This window comes from Episyrphus balteatus, chromosome X (genome assembly GCF_945859705.1).
Source record: "Episyrphus balteatus chromosome X, idEpiBalt1.1, whole genome shotgun sequence".
NCBI classification, from domain to species: domain Eukaryota; kingdom Metazoa; phylum Arthropoda; class Insecta; order Diptera; family Syrphidae; genus Episyrphus; species Episyrphus balteatus.
Genome location: NC_079138.1, coordinates 7,793,551 through 7,815,905, shown reverse-complemented (window position 1 = coordinate 7,815,905; position 22,355 = coordinate 7,793,551). Strand labels below are relative to the sequence as shown.

The 22,355-nt window shown below is 31.5% G+C and overlaps 1 protein-coding gene across 1 annotated transcript in view; it reads right to left on the bottom strand.

The window, feature by feature from the left end:
- LOC129920710 (cell adhesion molecule Dscam2-like) overlaps positions 1 to 22,355 on the bottom strand; it is a 135,722-nt gene that overhangs the window by 41,354 nt on the left and 72,013 nt on the right. Inside the window, 6 exon segments of the mRNA XM_056002248.1 lie at positions 6,932 to 7,090; positions 7,593 to 7,703; positions 9,216 to 9,375; positions 13,039 to 13,175; positions 13,291 to 13,495; positions 13,566 to 13,815. Of these exon segments, the coding sequence (XP_055858223.1) occupies positions 6,932 to 7,090; positions 7,593 to 7,703; positions 9,216 to 9,375; positions 13,039 to 13,175; positions 13,291 to 13,495; positions 13,566 to 13,815 (1,022 nt within the window).

Sequence of the window (22,355 nt, the reverse complement as noted above, 5' to 3'; positions counted from 1 at the left end):
AATGGAAAAAAAGAAAAAAAAAATTGTTTTTAATAATTTAAAAAGAAATTTTTTAATGACTTAAAAAAACGTGCTACGCTATGGATAACGCTGGTTTAATTTCCTAGAGCTTGAGCATCTACGACATCAAACGGAAAAGGTTCTCATATAACAATTTTCTTCGGCTTGATTTCATTATTCATTTTGTATAATCTTAAAATTTTGTGCACAAAAAAAGAATAGAATACAAAAAAAGAATATAAATAACAAAGTACTAGTCTCTCTAACAGCTCTGCCCTTTGAAAGTTATCTACTTTTAAAATTTCTCATTCAAATTTTCCATTAACTTAATAATTTTTTACCATTTACTCGGAGCTGTGCTGAGTGTGATACAGTTGCTGCATTATTTTGCACGCGACAAGTGTATGTACCGCTTTGAGATTGTGTCACACTTGTTATACTTAAAGCGCTAGTAAAATCATCATTTTGGCGTATATTCACAATGCCAACGGCATTATAATTATTAGCCCTTTCAACCGGATTTGAAACATCATCACTGTTTTGAAATGATACTTGGCCACCAACACCACCACCATCTGCACTATTGCCACTGTCTGCTCCAAATGACATACTCGTACTTCCGTCAACGAATAGCTGTTGGCCATCTTTTAACCATGTAAATGTCAATGGTAAGTCACCGGTTCCTATTACGCATTGAATGCTTGTTCGATCGCCAACATTCAAATCGCGGGCAAATGAAAATGGCGTAATTTTTGGTGGAACTTTATTTTAATTTGTTTAAAATAATTTTTAATTAAAATACCAAAAATAAATAAAATTAACCAAAAATAAATTATAGCAAATTTAATAATTTGTGTAAAAAGTGCAAGTTTTTTTCAAATAAATTGTGCATAATTTTTCATTCAATGCAGTGCCAAGTAGTTTAGTTAGATTATATTCAAGCAAGGTGCGATTTTTAGACATCACAAAGTGCGTTTTTTTTTTCATAAAACAAAGAAAGAAAAGACAAGGGTATATTTGTTAGATATATTGAACCCTAAATTTATCTGATTAATATGACAATAATATGAGCTAAAAATGTTATATAGGATAGTCCTTATGAAACACAAAAAAAAAGGAGGAAAACTGGCATAATAGTTAAAAAATTTTACTAATAAAATGAACGAAAGTTGCATCATGTTCGTAGATGTTAGGTACATTTAAGATTTCTAACTTATTAAAGTGTAAACACGGAAATCTTTTTCAAAAACCTGGAATCACGCGCTCATGTGCGCATGTTGTAAGGCCCAACTATAATAGGCATATGCGCGTATGGGCTGATGTCAAAATGGCATGAGTGAGTTGTCGAATATACACAATTCTTATGGGATAGCCATAATGCGCTTATGCACGCTTCGTTAACTTTCGTTAAGAATATGCCGTGCGCTCTGAACCGCACGGCATGAGTAAATTTCTCAGAATAAAATGTAAACAACATGGATGCAAGGGGGATGTAAACATTAAATTAATTTTCACTCAATAAAAATGTGATAAACGAATTGTGAATTGAATAAAAACAGTTTCAAAAATATTTTTGTGTAAATTCAACGCGTTTTTTTACAAAAATTATGGAAAACAAAAATGTAAATTTTGACAGAAGGCTATGCGCGCGTATGTTCATTATGGCTACTCCTCATGTTTTCAGAAACAGGACGAAGCAGTTCGTTCGATTTTGACATAAGCCCATGCGCGCATATGCCCATTATAGTTGGGCCTTTAGCCAACTTATTTATTGGAAGTGGGGGCAAGACCGTGTTTTGTATTGTGTTGTATGAAAAAAATTATATCTCGAGTAGCAGATTTTTTAAATTTTTGGTTTGTATGTGTGGCTTATATAATTTAACAATATCTATCGATTCCAGTATCAATCTTTTTTATACCATTTTTTGCTAAGAAAATAGCTTTTTGACCTTTTTCTACATTCCCCTTCTAAAATGTCAAATTTCTAAAAATCCTGAATATTCAAATTTCTAAATTTAATTTTCTCTGACATCAGCCCATCTGTTTCCTTAGACACTATCTTTAAGAAAATATAACTCTCAAGTCTCAACTGGTATTACGATGAGGGTAGGTCGTCCTAGGCGGGATCTTAGACTATTACAAGGCCGAAAAAATTAAATTCTGAAAAAAAGTAGTTTGTGTATTTTTCAATTTTCTCAAAAACTAGAAGACATAGAATCATACGGTTTTCACTATTTGGTAAAAAATCAATAGGTACAGTTAATTTAACAGATAGTTTTTTTTTTTTATTAAAAATTCTAAACTTCAAAAAAAAAATATTCAGTAAATGTTTTTTTTTTTTAATTTTTTCCTAAAAATTTTGACTTTAAAATCAATTATTTCAAAAACTATTGCATGAAATAACTTTATTTAAAATTAATAATTAAGTGTAAGACTCAAGCTTTTAAAAATATTTTTTTTAATTTTTAATAATTTTTCGGAATTTTAAGTTCAAAGTGTGGCAACAACTACTTGCGGCAATATTTTAAATGGCAAACCTGGTTTATTTTAAACAGGGATATTAAAACTTTTGTTCAATCAGATGACTGTGCCAAAGTAAGCTTACAAAGCAGAAAAATTAAATTCTGAAAAGAAAGTAGTTATGCTATTTTTCAATTTTCTCAAAAACTAGAAGACATAAAATCGTACGGTTTTCACTATTTGGTAAAAGGACAAAAGGGACAGTTAATTTTGACAGTAATTTTTTTATTAAAATTCTAAACCTTGAAAAATTTATAAGTGAATGTGTTTTGAAATTTTTTTCTCAAAATGTTTTTCTCAGATCAAGTATTTCAAAAAACTTTGTTTGAAATAACTTCATTTAAAATAAATGATTTTTTGGAATTTTATATTCAAAGCCAGGCAACCCTTTTTGCGGCAACACTTTGAATGGCAACCCTAGTTTATTTTAAAGAGGAATAATAAAGCTTTGATTAAGTGTTAGAATTTTCAAAAAAACAGATGGATGCAATTTGCTTTAAAAGTATACCTCTTTGAACTTGGCAACCCTAGGGTTGCGGCAAGCTGTTTTTTTTTGTAATTTTGCGTCATTTCCTTTGATATGATTTACATTTCATCAAAAAAAACAGATAGATGCAAAATCGAGCGGTGGGATCCTGTACTATCAGTAAAAAATGATCGCATCATGACAAAACAAAAATCATGTGAAAGCTAAATTCTTCTAGTTTTAGGTTTTTATGATTAATCGTTGGAACTGTTCAAAAATCAAAATTTTCAAATTTTTTGTTTTTACTTTTCTAAAAAAAAAATGGGAACATTTTTTGTGATGAAATGATTATTATTTTTAGAAAGGTTATTTATTTGGCTTCAAGATTTTTTTGTTTCAAACTTTTACAATTTTTTTTTAGACTGCAATACCAGTCATCAAACTAAAACCCACAAAAAATTAAGCTTATCTTAGTAGGCGGATTCAGGGGGGGGGGGGGCACGGGGGCACGATTTAATGTTTTGAACTCTGGACTAAAAGACTAAAACGTTCCTAAGGGAAGTATTAAAATACTCATAACTTGGTCAATTTGGCTCCAAGAGACCTACAATTTGAACACAATATTCTTGAGGTATAAAACAATTTAACCCCTTGTAGCCCCATGTGACATTTCTGTAACAAACCGAAAAAGATTGCATAAAAGCTCTACACACTATTTTTTTTTTCTTTTGAAGCTTCTAATATTATAATCTTTAAGTATTGCTTTATCGAAATAGTACTTCAAATTTCTAATAAATAGCACCAATAGTTTTTAATTGACAGTTAATGTTGAAAATTGGGCTTTTTTTGAAAATAAGCAAATTTGTGTAAAAACTACGAAATTCAGAAAAAAAATAGTTTTTGTTAGTAAACCCCACGGGGTTTTATTTTTGGATTTTAGGAAAGTGCCTAAAAATTAATATTAGATAGTTTTTTGCTTGAATTTTTGCATTTTGATATAAAAATAAATTATTTAATCATTTTTTTTACTCCCAAAATATCGAAATAACTAAGTAAATAATGACTTTATTGAATTTTTAAAAGATAAAGGCCAATCGATTGACTTATTAATTTTTAAATTTACGACCTTGGGTTACAAAAGGTTAATGCAAATAAAAAAAAACAAAACTGGGTTTCCCGGCAAAAAAGTATGATTCAGTTTTTTTTGTTATTCTTAGGAACTTTATTATTTATTAGAATGAAGTCTTTAGTATTTGACTAAAAACTACTAGGTCATTAACTAATGGTATATTTTATGTCCATAATATTGCAAAATTTTATACAAAATCAATTAAAAAACGTAAACATTATTTTTTCAAAATTTCATCTTTAAAACTTAATTTCTCAAAAACTATTTGGTGAAACAACTTAAGTCAAAAAATTAAATAAGGAATTGTACGTGCATTTTCTGATTTTTTATATTTTTTTTCTTACGGCTAATCCAGGAGTAAGAGGGTTAGCACTTAAGTGGCTTTTACTGTAACAAGAAAATGAAAATTTTTCCTTCCGAATAACTTTTTGGTCATTTGGTACCTATTTGATGTGGGAAATGTGCCTAAATAGTTTTGGCCAGGTTTTAGACCACTGTGGGTCGCTAAAATTTTCTGCTTGTTAGTCAGTCGTATGGTACTTCACTTTATTTCTAACTGTTATTGCTGTTTTTTTTGCCAATCCGTCCCTTGTGCCCCCCAGAAAAAAATCCTGGATCCGCCCCTGCTTACTTTGTTAAAAAAATGTTTTCTTGTTTAGAAAAGCTATCAAAATAGGCATCATTTTTGAGTTTTTTTTTAGAAAATGTGCCCCTATCTTATAACTATGGGTGATAAGATTAAACTGAGGCTTAATTATTGAAGCTTAATATACCTGAAATTAATATGTTAGGTTTAAGACTGATTCATCAAGCAGTTTTTCTGTTGTGAGGGTTTGAACTGTTGAGATGAAATAAAACACCATATTTCTGCAGCTGTAAATGAATTACCTACTTCTTATCACTTTTTTATGAGAAAAATCAAACTCTTTTGAGTTTATTTGAACTTTAAAAATAAGAAAATTATCCAAAAATGGTATGAAAAGTTTTTTTTTTTATTTAAATTTTTTTTGAAAACTTTAGTTTTTCTTTGATTTATCTAAAATTTAAACGAATTTTAGTAAAAAAATGTTCAAATAAACTCAAAAGAATTTGATTTTTCTCATAAAAAAGTGATTAGAAGTAAGTCATTTACAGCTGCAGAAATATGGTGCTTTATTTCATCTCAAAAGTTGAAACCCTCACAACAGAAAAACTGATTGATGAATAAGTCTGAAACTTTGCATATTAGAAAAAATCTTGGTTTTTGAACAGTTCCAACGATTAAGCTATTTTACCGTTAGAAATAAAATATTTTGTCATAAAAACCTATAACTAAAAGAATGTAGCTTTCACATGCTTTTTGTTTGATGCCACAATTTTTTTCCTGTCATACAGCCTTTCGAATATCATTAAAAAAAAATCACGACTTTTTTTTATTAAATTTAATTTGTTGGGCTAGTGTATGTTTTCTATTGGTTTTTAAGACAGTCAAACACTAAAGGGGCGGTCTTGCCCCACTTCCCCTACATTATGAACATATATGTATTTAGGTTTACAAAGCCTTATTTTTAATTTTCTTTTACAATTTAGAGCCTATGTAAGAATATGATTGAAATAAAAGTTTTAGATTTCTTGATTATTGACACCTTCAAGAAAATTCATCATTCCTTTTTTTGATTTTTCAAAAACAAAATTTTTTTTCTAATCGTAACATGTGTTTTTGTTTAATTTTTCTATACTACTTTAACAATTCTGTTTTAAGGAAATTATTAGTTTCCACTTAAAAACAAAATTTAAATTCACTGAGTGGTTTTTAAGGTGAAAATTTTGTTTCATTTCTATAATATTATTGAATAATAATTTTGAAAAAAATTAGCTTGAATTTTTTTTTCAAATTTTTTTTCAAAATTTTGATTTTAAAAATTAATTTTTCAAAAACTGTGTCTTAAAATAGCTTTGTTTAAATTTTCTATAAAAGACTAGGGTTTTAGCTTTACAAAAAGTTATAGCGCGTTATTGTAGGTAACCGTTGATTTTTAATATTTTTTTCCAAACGATTTTTTTCTTATCCCGACCCAAGCTACACGCTCTAGCTTTTTGGCACATTACTCCTGAATCACCCTGTATAATAGTTTCTTTAACGCTTTTGATTTGAAGAAAAAAAACCATCTTCACTTAAAAACAAAATTTTAAGAAAATTCAGTGTGTCGTTTCTAAATACTTAGTTTAATCCTTCTGTTTTGAAGAAATTAATGATTTAGTTTAATTAATTAATAATAATTAAATTAATTGAGCCGTTGTTAAACAATAGATTGATTTTAAGTGCCGATATGACCAGCCACCGCAAGTGCCAAATTATTCGGTGTAAATGTACCTCAGCGCGTGCGGTACCTGGGATGGGGGAAAAGAGGCGTGGGATAATTTTATTTCTCAAAAAAAAAAAACTAATTTAAAAAATATTAGAAAATGTGTTTTTTTAAAAGGAGGGCTAAGTAAAAAAAAATTTTGTAATTTTTTAGACATTTTGCCTACTCCACCTCTACTTCCGGTTTGTTGGAATCCTTTGTAGATTTGCTCATCTAATTTTCTCCATCACCCAAAAAAAAGCAAAATCATTTTACTAAAGATGTACAAAGTTGTTTAAAAGTCAGTATAGCCGCGTTTAGGGCAGGGGGTATAATATGATATGAATTTGAGCGTTTTTTTTTTTAATTATTTTGAACTAAGAATTTACACTTCATTTCCAGAAAAGAATTACATAAGGACTTCCTGAAGGAACATTTTTTTTTATATATGAAAAAATGGAAATGTGAACTAAATGGATTAAATGAACTCACCGAGTACTTTTATGTCGACTGAGCGTTGCGAGGTATAATTGTGTTTGTTTCGGGCAATGCAGGTGTATGTTCCTTGGTCAGCTGTTTTTTGAACATTTTCAATTGATAAGGTACCATTTTGTATCCGCTGTCATATATTTATTGGAAGTTTAACTCCATCTATGAAAAAAAAAAAAATAATTTTAAGCTAATTTATAAATTTTGAAAATTTCCAGTGAAATTTTTTTCAAGAAATTGAGTATCCTGGGAGACAACAAAAAGCATTGTTTTATTTGGTAACTTAGTCCACAGCTAGGTAAAAATTTTGCACTTAAAACACAAAGGATTTCTTTTTTTTAAGTACCTAATCGTTTGTTGTTTAAGGGTGAAACTTATAAGTCTAGGAAGAAAAAAATACTTTTGATTGTCCTTAGCAATCATTTGTTGTTGTTTACCGTGTAAAATCTAACTTAGTCTAGTACTCAATTTTCAAAAAAAAAACACAGATGTTATAAATAAACAATGAACAAAATATAAATAAGGCTTTGATTTTATTTCAGTCTTTTATAGTTAAGGGACATTAAACATAAAAAAATTTGCATAGTTACGAATGGTCTCATTGTTGTTATTTTTCCATTACGTAATTTGTGTGTTTATATATAAGAAAAAGCTAAAATCTTACCTTTTTCCAAAGTTATACTTTCAATTGGATATCCAGCTACAGGACACTTAAGAAAAAACGATTTTCCTGCTACAGCTGATATTTGCGGCATTGGACGAACGTATGGCATGCCTATAAAAAAATACATCCATTTCATATTACGCAAAATTTTATCTCTTGAATAATTGAAACCGAGAATAGAAAAAGGGGTTAAATGAGCTTCTTGAAAATTTTTATTTTTTCCAGCGGATAAACTTAAATTTTGGTGTTATCGGCATTCATCTAGTGTCATTCTCATTAGTTAAGAATTTAGCTTCAGATCGTTTTTCTAAATCTCTCAAATTTCCATACAAAGAGTTATAAACCAAAAACTTTAAACGACAATTACTCAAAAACTACAAATTTGGCGCTTTACCCTTTTTTCAACTCAACGCAATTATTCGGCCCTAGCGAGGTAATCCGTCGGAGTCCGGTTTCATCCGAATCGGACAGTTTTACCTCCGACGGGTAACCTCGCTAAGGCCGATTGTTTTTTTTTAATTTTTTTTGTAAATATTTGTAAGAGTCAAAATCTTGGTGGGAAATTTCTAGGTCCGAGTAATTTAGAATTCAACTTTGTTTTATTTTAAAATTTTCATGCTCGAATATTCGCTCTAGTCTCTATATATCATTTATGAGTTCATAATCGGACTGAGCAGAAAATAGTGTGTTTTTCAATTTCCAAAAATAGTACTAGACAATGATGTTCCCGGAAATGTTAATGACATCTTCAAAACGACTTTAGGAGTCTAGAAATAGTTTCAATTTGAACGAGGCATTATAATAATAACACCTTAAACAAATTAAAAAAGGCTTTCATATCGGTGTTGAAAGACCGATCTTTTTTTTTTGGTATAATAGATAAAAGAAATATATTTCTGAATGCATGCTTTAATATTCAATCTATAAATGAAAAAAAAACCTTAAATTTAATGTTGTTTTTATATAAAATTCCTAAACATCAAATTTTCCACCTCCATGATTTTGGCCCGTAAATATGCGAGTGATGTTTTGATTAAAAAATTATAAACTATACAACACTGCTACTATTTTCACATTTCAAACTAAAAGTTTATAACGGGATAACTCTTTTAAATAGCTGAAACTGGTTATGTGTGTGGCTATTTTAATAGCAAATTGAAGTATTCTCTAAATTAACTATTTTAAATTTTAAAAAAAACTAACTATTTTAATAGTTAAAATTGACTATTAAATTGTAAATTTGGAGAATAATTCGATTAATTATTAAAATTGTCACAAATAACAATGTTTAACTATTTAAAATAGTCTGTCTACGCTTTACGTAGTATGAGTATTTACTTTAATACAAAGTTTAGATGGCATATTAAATAATAATTTTTATCATAATCATTTTTATCAAAAAAACAAAACCGACTTCCATGGATCAAAACTGGGTTTTATGGTTTTTTCCACAATGGGACCACATTGCAGCCACCAGCTTTCCAATACAAAAAGAAATATCAAAATTGGTTTGCTCAGTCCAAAGTTATGAGGTTACAAACAAAAAAATACAGACGAATTGAATACCTCCTCCTTTTTGGAAGTCGGTAAAAAAAGCATTTATATAAATTTAAAATAGCTTACCATAAATATTTAATCGTGCGGAATGAGATGATTCTCCAGCTTTTGACATAGCTTTGCATTCATAGTCGCCACCATCTTCAGATTTTACAGCAGATATATTAACGTGACTTATGACATCGCCAAATAAAGTCACATATTGGCCAATCATAAGACGGTCATTCTAGAAATTGTAGTATATGTTTTTTATTTTCTTTAGAAAAATATAGTCAGACATGACATTACGATAATCAGAATAAGAATGCAAAAAAAGTGAGTCCCGAAAGTCCGTCTGTGTGTCTGTGTCTGTCCATCAGTCTGTCTGTCTATATACGGAGTTACAGCCTAAACGGATGGACCGATTGACATACATATATCATTTTTTGGAGACTCTCAAGAGGAATTTGGATTTTGCGAATTGATTTTTTTGGACCAAAAATAATGGTACCTAACCTACCTGCCATATAAAAATTTCGGAAAAGTTTAATTTTTTCAAAAAAAATTAAAATTTTTTTTTTGAAAATCAAATTTCGAAAACCAGGCATTGAATTTTTTTAAAAAATTCGGTTTTAGATGTTGATTGGAAATTTCTTCAAAATGGCATCCATTTAAAAAAAAAACGGCTCTAACGATTTTGAATTTTTTTTTTTCTAAAAATGCTTCTTTAGGGGTAATAACACTTTGTAGACAAGAAATCGTTTCACCATTTTCATCAGCGTATAATACGAAGGGGAAACATTATTTTCTTTTGGAGTTTGTTTAAGTATATCAATAGGTAAGAGAATAGGCTAATGTGAAATTTTTTAATGATGTGAAATTCTTTAAATGGCGGCGTAGTTCAGGGTGATCGCAGACTCCTATGCTCCCATCGGGCGACCAACTAACTCCTACAGTTATTAACCGATTGGGCTGAAATTTTGTGTGGATCTTAACAAGTACGTGAAATACGTAGGATTTTTTTTGAAATATGGATTTTCAAAGAAATGGCATTAGTTTGAAAAAATTAATTTATTCCAAAAACAAAATTTTGTGAAAAAAGACCATAAAATCGTTAAATTTTAATATTTCAAAAAAAATCCTACGTACTTCACTGGAGAATAGTATTGTTAAGCTCCACACAAAATTTAAAAACTGTATAGGAGTTAGTTGGTCGCCCGATGGCAGCACAGGAGTTTGCTATCATCCTGAACTACGCCGCCATTTAAAGAATTTCACATCATCAAAAAATTTCACATTAGCTTATTCTGTTACCTATTTATATATGTACATTTTCAAACTAAACAAACACCAAAAGACTGGAAATATGAAGCGCCCCACATAGAGCTATTTGCGTGATCTACGCGGCCAAAAGTCAAAATATTAAAGTAAACAAATGGCCTTTACTATTGAGTTACACAAGTAGGAGACACTCCAGCAAACAATAGGCTGAAACCCCACTCTTCTCCAATTGCTAGAAATAAAAAAAAAATTGTCTGAACTTCATTATTGAATTTTCGTGGCACGTGACTGATTTGTGCGGTCTTGAGAAATTGTTAGCTTTTTATTCAAATTTAAGCGATTAATTTTTTTCTGGTGAAAATAGTGATGGATTCTGAAAATACAGGTATGTGACTATTCAAAAACAATTTATTTTATGAAATGTGTTTTATTTTAATATTTTTTTGGTGATCGTCAAAAAGTGTCCAAAATAAAGTTTTTTTTAAAGAATTTTGGGTATGATAAGATATTTGGTTACGGATCCTGTTAGATCCCGCAATGTTTGTTATTAATATGAAAACTTAGAGGCCTAAGCTAACAAATTCTTGAAAATTTAGCCGCGGAATAGCGCAGTTGCGCGAATTTTCAGCACATAGAAAATTTGAATATATTGGCATTATTAGTATTTAAAAAATTTATAATCTCAATTTTTTCTCTCGTTATCAAATAATTTTGTATACTGGGCATTTAAAAATATTTTTTTAAATTTTTTTTCAAAAAAAAAAAAAAATTCACGAAAATTTTTTTTTTTTTCAAAAAAAAAATTTTTTCCTAAAAATTTGTTTTTTTTATAGAAAAGACAACTGATTTTTGTAATTTGCGTGTTATAAAATAAAAAAAAAATGTAAAAATAATTTTGGCCGCTTAGATTGTTGAAATACCTCTATGTGCGCCCCTCCTGGAAAGAAAGTTTCGAGAGGCAGGGACGAGAGCCTTCGGGGACATTCTCGAGTCTCGGGGTTCCGGTATAAAAGGACAGTGTGGACACCGACCGGATACAGTTTGATTTTAAAAGTGAAAGAGTACAGTACAAAGTGAAACAAAGTGTTGGAGATTGTTGGTAGATAATAAAGTGATTTAAAAGCGTTGAATTTTTTCTGTTTTTTTACACTTAGGGTCGAACTAAAACGCTGCCAGACAAATTTATTCTTATGCAACACATCAAGACCTTTCCTTTGATATGCGTAACAACATTTTTTACATGACTGGTTTTCTTTAACAAGAAACAAAACCAGGATTTTTTCAAAAATTTTTAAATTTCGACATTTTAAGTTGTCTGCCAGGGTGTTTGTCAAAGAAATTTGGTCTGACCTTTTGTGCTGACGCTTTTGGGAATATTATGTGACAAATGGCATCAAAAAAAATATAATGCAAACTACTTTCGGTTGGGAATTAAACTTACAAAATTACCCAACCAGGTTGACTTTTTTCATTTTTTTACACTTTGGGTAGAATTGAAACCATGTTGGTCACACCAAAATGCTGCCAGACTTAACGATTCGTGCCTTACTCCCCAAGACCTTTCTAATGATATGCCTTACAACAGTCTTTAGATGACTTGATTCATTATGTCGTTGGCTCTCGGTCTAATATGAACAGAGAAGTGTTTAGGAATGATTTAACAAAAAATTGGCGCAAGTCTCCCGCCTTCTCCCTATGTTTGTCCAAAGTCGTGCATATTATTACAAATGCGAAGCTTTAAAAGTGATTGGTTCATAGCAAAAACAATAATGTTAATTAAGTTTCGAAGTAATTAACATGTCTTGTTAAAAAGTACATCAACATTCTGAATTCAGAATTATGGGGCCAGACCAATAATGGTAATTGATAATCTATATTTTTTATTTGTTTTTGTTTTTAACAAAATAAAAGCTTTGACAATGAGATATGAAATAAGATATGGCCTGGAATCAAATTGTTTAAATAAATAAGATGAAACAACAATGGACATGAAAAATAATAAAGTTGGCAACGTAGATATCACCCGTTTAAACATAAGACAACACAATTTTACAAAAATCAATGAGAAGTACGCTACCAAAAAAGCCGATGCGTGAATTTGAGGTTCGTTGGTTTTGAGCTTTCGGTTGCCTTGCCTAGCCTATGTCAGTCCCATTGACGTTGGGTTCGGGTTCAAATTAGTGAACGACTTCTCTACCATCTATTCACTGATTTTGGCTTTACTACCCCACCAATACCAACAATTTTACATTTCATTGTGGAATATGTAGATGTTTGTGATGTAGAGATGTTGTTTTCGCTTGACATGTACTTTTTTTTTATTTTTATTTCAGTTTAGTTTTCTGTCAGCCCCATATATGTAGGGAGTATGTATGTAGTTTTGTTTATATCCCGTATATCCTATAGCCTCATCCGTAATTGTTTCTGCGCATACAGTCTTTAGGATTTTAAACTCTGTTGTTATATAACGGGTGAGTTAACCTAATGCTGGATGCTGGTTTCTAGTTGCTGATGCTGGTGGTAGTGATGGTGGTTTGTAGATTACTTAGTTTGCATCGTACTCGTACATGAGGCAAAATTTTGTGGTTCTTTGTGTTCAAAATATATCAAAAAAAAGATTTCAACTTACATTTGGCAGAGGAAAACCATCCAAATGCCAGACTATGCGGGGTGTTGGATTGCCAGTGGCACTGCATTTCAATGATACCGACGGACCTGGCTGCATAGTTTGCTCAATAAATTTGTATATTAGTTGCGGTGCTACTTCTAAAAATTTTAAATACAAAAAAAAAAAAAAAACAAAAAAACAAGAAAAAATGTTTTTATAATAGAATTACATATTTCAAAAAAAAAAAAAAAAAAAACTCGGAAACTAACTGACCCCCTAAACGCAATTCAGCCGTAGCTTGACTTGAATCTTTGTCATTTTTAACGAAACACTGATACATGCCCTTGTCTTCTTTGGTAATTGATGTTATTCGAATATGTTGTTTGGATAATAATCGAACCCTTGCTCCAGAGCGCAGTGGCTGTCCATCTTTAAGCCAGGTAATGCTATCTTTGGGAAAACCGGTGCAACTACATACCTATATTTGTAACACACACTTATCACTAAGCATTACGAACTCAAAAATAAATCTTCTTCTAAGCACTTACTAGATCTGCCGACTTTCCCAGATTTACTGTTTGAATGACAGGCTGAATTGTACTGGCCAGTGGAGAGACTGTAGAAAGCTGCACCTCAAGGGTTTCACTTCCTTCTGAATTCGTTGCTGTGCAAAAAAATGAACCGCCATCCGCTTGTTCAATAGATGATATTATTAAAGTTCCGTCTCGTATTTTAGCACGACTAGTTGCAAGAAATGTGTCTATAGAGCCTTCTTTACCGTTTCTCTTTGTATGCCAACTGAAGTGAAAAACATAATATTAAAAATTACAAAATATACTAAATGTGGAGTATAAGAAAATTTGCGATCAGAAAATACACGAAACAGCTTTCGCAAAAGAGTTTGGGTAAACTTCTTGAAAGTAAGGATAACATAAATTTATATTAAGCTATTTTAATAAAACTACACCTAGGTTGTGCAATTGACCAAAGCGGCAAAAATTAGGGGCGGCAAAATCGGTACCAAGAAGAACATTTAATCACATTTTGTAGGAGATTCCCCATCTAGAGATTGAAAATGAGAAAAAAAGGTCTTGAGCTCAATTTATTCACACTCCATTGAATTTAAAGTTGCCATTTGAAACGGGAAATTTTAAAATTTGTAAGCGATTTTACAGTTTTATCATTTTTCAACTGTGATTTTAAATGATTTAAGTTTTGAGTTTTCTAACTGCCCAAACTATTGATTAAAAATTTAGAACAGATTTTTAGCCAAATTAAGGTCAGACCATGCGCTGAGCATGAAATTGTCTAAAATTTTCAGATTTCCGACGCAACATTGGTCAATTATAAATGTTTTTGGAGGGCTTTAAAAAATTATATCAGACAAAACGTAGCATTCCGTTGCCAAAAAACTTTGGAAATTGTACCGTTTTACATCAAAATAAATTCCCTTGGTAATTATTTTTTCAAAACTAGTTAAAGATCCGCAAGCTCTCTACGCAAAATATTCAATCTATCATCATTTTTATGTTCATTCCATAAGTTTGATACTGCAATAATGTTTTTTTTCCAATTTTTGCATTACTTCCTTTTTTCATTACTCAATGGTTAATTTTGTGTGGTTTTAAAATAAAAGTTCATCTAGTAAAAAAACCTTTATGATTTTTTGACTAAAATCAAGGTTTGGAGACTCCCTATTGTATTGTATTGTAAGTACTTTTTTGGGGAGTTCTTCCAGGCATTGATAAAATTTTAAGACATAAAAAACAAGGTCGTTTTTTTTTACAAAAGTTTTAATAGTAGGTATGGATCAGGGGCGTATACAGGTTTGCTTCTTGGGGGGGGTCAAGCCAATTTTTTTTTTTTTTTTTTTTCAAAAGTTTTGATAGCAGGCATAAACCTGAAAATGGGCTTTTTGAATTATTAAACATTAAAATTTGTGCGTCTTGCATTTCGAATCGAAAAGTTCCGAATGTAGTTCTAAAAATAACCAAACAAAAACGGTATGAGATTCGTTTAAGTTTAGCGTTAAGCCTTAAAGCCTAGAACGCTGCTGATGTGAAACGAAATTTTTCGTCGGTCTCCACGAGGACAACGAAATGCTTGCGAAATCTGGACCGAAAAATACTCAAAAATTGCAAAACATAAGTGAAAAAAAGCAAACACGCATCGCAGAAAGACATGCAATGACAAAATGAACAACAAAAACAAACAAAAAAAATCAAAATGTCATTTTTCCACACACAATGAATGTCCCCGGCAATTGTTTGTGTGCGAAAAAGAAGTTTAGACTTTCAATTTCGTTGTGCCGAACAGCGTACTACAGAACGAAAAGTTGAACGAAATTTTTGGTTTACCATTTCGTTGTTTCATTTTTGTATGTGATTTTTCTTTTCTTATCAGCAGCGTACTAGGCTTTAACTTTGACCAATTGAGGCTATCCTCTCCTAAAAATAAAATGTACTGTACGAGTACTTCGATTGAATAATTTGCCTTAAAACAACTGTTCATTGTTTTCCGCTAGCCCAAAAAGTTAAAATAAAAATCGTTTTTACTTAAAAACAGTTTTAACTTTTGAATTAAAAGTCTTCCTAACCTCAGCCAAACAAATCGCAAAGTTTTGTAAAAAAAATGGCATTTGAAATTAAAATTTTTTTTAAATTTTGTTTTAAAATTGAATGGGAATTTAAAATACCTCTATTAAAATAGTAAAGACAAAAAAAATTATTTTGGCGATATTTTCGAATTCGTCCGTTTTCAGGTATTAATCAGCGGTTTACAATATAAAAAACATTCAGTTGTATTTATTAGACTAAGCCCTGCTTTTTCAATCGTCAGATAGACTATCAGAAGAATAAATGTCACTATAAAAAAAAAAGAGTGTGTGTACACATGTACACTCGACTGAAGTTATACTTCTCATTCAGTATACTTATATAAATGAATTTCATTTGATATTTTTAATTTCTATTATTAAATTAATTAATCCACACTTCGTTTTTTACATTTTTATCAAGTGAACAATAAATTAATTCTTTCATCCTCCTTGCGTCCATGTAGTTTTCAATTTATTCTGTGAAATTTACTCATGTTGTGCGGTTCAGAACGTACGGTTTATGGTTAACGAAAGTAAATGAATTGCGCATAAAATGTGCGATATGGTAATTTTATGAGAATTGTGTGTGCTTCAGCACAAGTAGTAGCAACATGGAACTTGCAGGGTTGCTACAAAGCTCAAAAGTTAGCTGAGCTCAGCTCACAGCTCAGCTCAAATTTTGAGCTAGCTCACTTTTGAGCTATGTACCATAGCTCAGCTCATTTGAGCTGAGCTGAAAGTGAGCTGAGCTGATGGTTGAGCTGAGCTGTTGGGTGAGCTAAGGTAAAGTGTGCTGAGCTGAGCTGTGATGGGTGAGAGGATACATTGATTTTTATTTGGAAAGTATAATGAAATATGAAGATATTTTAAACTTTTATATAACACCATAGCTTAAGATGTTTGGTTCTAGTTATTAATGGAATTATTTTAACACATAGATATTTTTATAAATAAGACAGATAATTTTTCGTGATCTTTTCTCTTGGTGTTTTTGATAGTAAATATATTTCTATTTTTTTTTAGTAAAATATTTCTTTTTTTATCATAAAAAAAAAATTCCGGTACAATCCGGTTTTTCGACTATTTTCAAAATTCCGAGAAAATCGCGTTTGAAAGTTTGGGTAAAATTTTTGTTCGAAAAATCCCCGAATCTTTAAACGCTCCTGGAAGCTAAACCACTTTAGAGCAATTTTTGGGAGTGATGCTAAATGATAGCCTGTGTCATGGGCCTACGCTTTGCACATTATCAGATTTTTAAAAAATCGCCTTCCATGTTAAACCACCACATCATGCCTTTTTTTTCAGAATCGCGCCTATTTTTTTTTACTTTTAAGTTCTCCCGGTTTGAGAACGCGTGGACCTACAGGAATGGGAGTTGTACCCAAATGTAGGTTAGAGTCCCCGCTATCTTTTGGCATCAAAAATTTTATTTTCATTTTCTTCAAAATTCCGCGATATAGGCGTTGGAACGCTTTGATCTAGAGACAGGGGAGTGGTGCCATATGAAAGCTTATATTCTCAGCTAGCCGATAGTGGTATAATCCGGTTTTTCGATTTTTTTTCAAAATTCCGAGAAAATCGCGTTTGAAAGTTGGGGTAAAATTTTTTTTCGAAAAATCCCCGAATCTTTGAACGCTCCTGGAAGGTAAACCGCTTGAGATCGCCTTCCATGTTAAACCGCCACATCATGCCTATTTTTTCAGAATCGTGCCTATTTTTTTTTTTTACTTTTAAGTTCTCCCGGTTTGAGAGCGCGTGGACCTACAGGGATGGGAATTGCACCCAAATGTAGGTTAAAGTCCCCGCTACTTTTTGGCATCAAAAAATTTTATTTTCATTTTCTTCAAAATTCCGCGATATAGGCGTTGGAACGCTTTGATCTAGAGACAGGGGAGTGGTGCCATATGAAAGCTTATATTATATTCTCAGCTAGCCGATAGTGGTATAATCCGGTTTTTCGATTTTTTTCAAAATTCCGAGAAAATCGCGTTTGAAAGTTGGGGTAACATTTTTTTTCGAAAAATCCCCGAATCTTTGAATGCTCCTGGAAGCTAAACCGCTTGAGAGCAATTTTTGGGAGTGATACCCAATGATAGCTTGTGTCATGGGCCTACGCTTTGCACATTCTCAGATTTTTAAAAAATCATCTTCCATGTTAAACCGCCACATCATACCTATTTTTTCAGAATCGGGCTTAACTTTTTTTTTACCTTTAAGTTCACCCGGTTTGAGAACGCGTGTACCTACAGGGATGGGCGTTGTACCCAAATGTAGGTTAGAGTCCTCGCTACCTTTTGGCATCAAAAAATTTTTTTTCATTTTTATCAAAATTCCGAGATATAGGCGTTGGAAGTTGGGGCGCTCACTTTCAGCTCAGCTCACTTTCAGCTCAGCTCAAATGAGCTAAGCTATGGTACCTAGCTAAAATTTGAGCTGAGCTGTGAGCTGAGCTGAAATGTGAGCTTTTTGCAACCCTGGCAACTTGCCACATGGAAATTACCACATGCAACTTGCCACACGCAACTTGCCACATGCAACTTGCCACATGCAACTTGCCGCATACAACTTGCCACATGCAACTTGCCACATACGACTTGCCACATGCAACTTGCCACATGAAACATGTAACTTGCAAGTGTTGTGTGTTTTATGTTTGCCGTACTGCGGCGTACTGCATTTTTAAATACTAAAGTACTGCCTACTCTAAAGTTGAAACGACAGCCCTGCTACCCAGGGTGATCGCGTCATAATCCCTTTGACATTCTTGTCAAAAAGTAAATTTTCATACCCACCCTCCCATAAGAAGTATAACTTCAAAAACTTTTATTCCTAGGAATAAGCTCTAACTAAGGTTTATCTAACTATTCAAAAAATTAGCCCTAAGTGATATTTAATAAAAATATTTAAATTGCCTTAGATAATGTTGCTTACATTGCTTCTATAATTGGCTGGCCATTGATGATTAACAAATCGATAGTTGTTTCAAAAAATGCAACAGATCTAGCAAATTAAGTATGTACAAAATACTGTCATATTCTGTAAGCAAACAAAATTCACCAAATTTTATCAGACGAATGTATTGAACTGGAACATTGCAAAAAACTTAAAAGATTTGAGAAATGATATCCTTCTTTAACATTTTGCCGATGACGAATTTTATCAACAGAATTGACCTCCACACAGCAAGGCCACGCTTCCCTATTTAAAACATATTTTATTCACTTCATCATATAAAAAATAGAAGATATGGCTGCTTCTTTTATTTGCTGGTAAGCAGATATTATTTTTGTGTACCTACCCGATTCAATTTCTTTTACAAAGCTTTGAATATAATACTTATCCGGATTTTGTTTCCATACAAAACTCTACAGCACAGCTCAACTAATATTATCGAACGAATCACAATAATCCTAATCCAGCATAGCGTTCGCTAAAAATATGACCACATCCCCAAAATATGGTAAAATAGTTTGTTTGAATACCAAAAACTTTTTTTACTTTTAATTTTCGTTCATGTTCTAAAATTTCAACATTTTGAAAATAACACCGGCACACAAAATAAAAAAAGTGTCATGTACCAGGAACCAGACATATCTTTCTATATATTTTTTTGGGGCACGCTGAATCCGAATTTCAAGTCCGTTTGACCCTGTCACCCTCCAGTTTTGAGGAAAATGCAAAAAACTCCAAAAAAGTCATAAAAATCCAAACAAAATGCAGTCACAGCTCAAAACTGGAGGGTGACCGGGCCACACGGACTTGAAATTCGGATTCAGCGTGCCTAAAAACATAGGTCTGGTTCCTGGTACATGACACTTTTTTTATTTTGTGTGCCGGTGTAATCTTACTCAAGAGATTTCAGTATCACATAAAAAATTCTTTTTTAAGTTCTGAGTTCTTGGGGGGGGGTCATGACCCCGTGACCCCCCCCCCCCCTTGTATACGCCGTTGGTATGGATATGAAAATGTGATATGTGAATTTATTTTTGAATCATTTTTTTTTTTGTCAAATGTTGTTTTGAAATCTATGCGAATAATAATATTTCAATGACGAAAGGATAGAAATTTTCAGATGCTTTTCACTCGTTATTTAAAACTTTAAAAAAATTTGTTTCTAATTCCTTCAGCATTCGGTTATTGATCAGCGGTTTACCAAATGAAACACATTCAGTTATATTTTATATGTTCTTAAATTAGTTCTCAAAGGTTGTTTAGTTACAAATCTTGCTTAAATATTTATTTTACCTTGAGACAAGGTTCACAGTGAGCCTAAACAAGTTTAAGGTTGACCTAAAATGACGACAAAAACTAAAAATGAGGCTTTGTTCCTGAAGGCCTCAGCAATAATAATCTGTTTTTACCAAAACCGGATTAGCTTCCCTTTTCGAGATACCCCCCTCAGAAAATGTTGTTTTCGAGAAAAATTCACAACAGCACAAGCCTCGAGTACTATTACTTAGGCGCCGAGAATTGAAAACGGTTTTTTGTAGAGGCATTCAATACAATACATCAACAAAATTGACCCAGTCACCCAGTAGGTTCACAGATTTATCAACAAAATGTACCACACAGAAAGCTTATTTATTATTTTATTCACTCTAACGAATAGGCCCATATGAATAAAAAATAGTAAATAATTGTACAATAGAATTAATAAGTATACACTAGTTTTGATATGCACGAAATGTGTATAGAAAAAGTTCATAATTCATACATTTAGGTACTATTTTGTATACATATTCCACCCATAATCCCAATTGTTCATACTCTAATCTGGGTTGTTCTTAATTAAAAGTTAATTTTTGGAAAAAATAAGCATCTTCACTCCAAAAAAACTTCATAATCCAGCATAGCATTCGCTAAAAGTTTGAGCACTTTTCCAAAATATGGTAAAATAGTTGGTTTGAAAACCAAAAAAAAATTTCATTTTTGTTCATGTTCTAAAACTCCAACATTTTGAAAATCATCTTACTTAATGAAATTTAGTAGGTATAACATACAAATTTTTTGTTTAAGTTTTGAGTTCTTGTATACGCCGTTGCATCCAAGAAGGAAACCTTATTAAAACAATCGGGTTTTCCTTATTGTTTTAAAATCTGCACTTGTAGCCTACAAGTTGTAGGGTTTTGAAAAAAAAAAAAAAAAAAAACGACGACCAGGAATCGAACTGGAGACTTCCAATCATTAGTCGCCCACCTTACCACCTGAACCAACCTGCTATGAAAATATTGATCGCAATTTTTGTTCTAGTGCCAAGTTGCAAAAAAAAATGAACTTTTCACTCAAATATTAATAAGATTTTCTCTATAAAAATAATAAGAAATCCTTATAAAAAACCTTATTAATCGTTGCTTTTAATAAGATTTCCTTATAAAACATATGGGCAGTAAAACAATATGGCAATCCGAATTCCGAATTGGACTAAAATACGAAAAAAAAATTAGCTAAACTCTCAACGCCAGCTAAGGCTCTTACTCAAACAGACACAAACAACCGTTTCAGAATTTGGAGGGGGCTCGAGCATTTGAGCTGAATCTAAGTCTCTAAGATTTAAAAACAAATTTCAGTTAATCATGTACATTATGATGAAATCAGCTAAATAATAACATGATTTTGAAGGTTTGGGGGGGGGGGGGGTATCTTGAGACCCCTGAGCCCCCCCCCCTCTCAATACGACATTTCAAACCAGGAAAATTATGACTTGCAGACATGAGATTTTTTTAGATTTTTAGCATAAGTTATAGAATATCCCAACAAAGATAGAATCAAAAAAAAAAAAAATTAGCCTACATATTAGCACTAATTCCAAGATTGTACCAGAATGTTTTTAAGTGCAAAGGAGATGGGGCGTTTTTGGGCCATGAGCGTACATTAATGAGACTAGTCTCGAATTGAAGCTGGATCTTAGTATATTCAATATATGAAGTTTTTTTTAAAATCGAAAGTCAGGGTCCTGAGATATAAGGCTCCAAAGTTCGTTCTGATAACCATTTTCTGTCCCTTTTATATGCAAATATCATTAGAACTATAAGAGCTATATGTATGTTTTTGATGTCAAATGAAAGGTTGTTTTTGTGCCTTTTCAACAATATATAACACATATTACACATAAAAAAGAAACGGCGAAAAAATAAAGAAAAAGTAAAATATTAATGAAAAAGAGAGTAATCCTGAACAAGTTTAAGGTTGACTTGAAAAAACGACAAAAACTAAGGATGAGGCTTTGTTCCTGAAAGCCTCTGCAATAATAATCCGCTTTTACCAAAATCGGATTAGATATTTTTTCGAGATATCCCCATAAAAGGTTTTTTTTTTGTGAAAAATTCATACCAAAGCAAGGCACGAGTACGATAACTTAGGCGCCGAGAATTGACAACGGCTATTTGTAGAGGTGTTCAATACAAATATTTTTTCTTACGGGAGAGGGGGGTCAATGTCCCTCCTTTTAGGCGGGAGGGGCAATTTTCAAAAGAAATACTTGAAATCATAAAAAAATTTAAAAAACAACGGCAACACTTACAGTTATCAATGATACTTTTTTCAAAAGCTAGAGTTATACACTTGATTTTAATTTTTAAATCAAACATTTCAATCAATCGTTTTTGAAATAAATCGATTTCAAAATCAACATTTGGGAAAAATAAGATTAAAAAAATACATTGGATACTATTATTGTCAAGTTTTTCAATGAGAAATTGATTGATGAGTAAATTGTATCAATAATTTCCTAATCAAACACTGA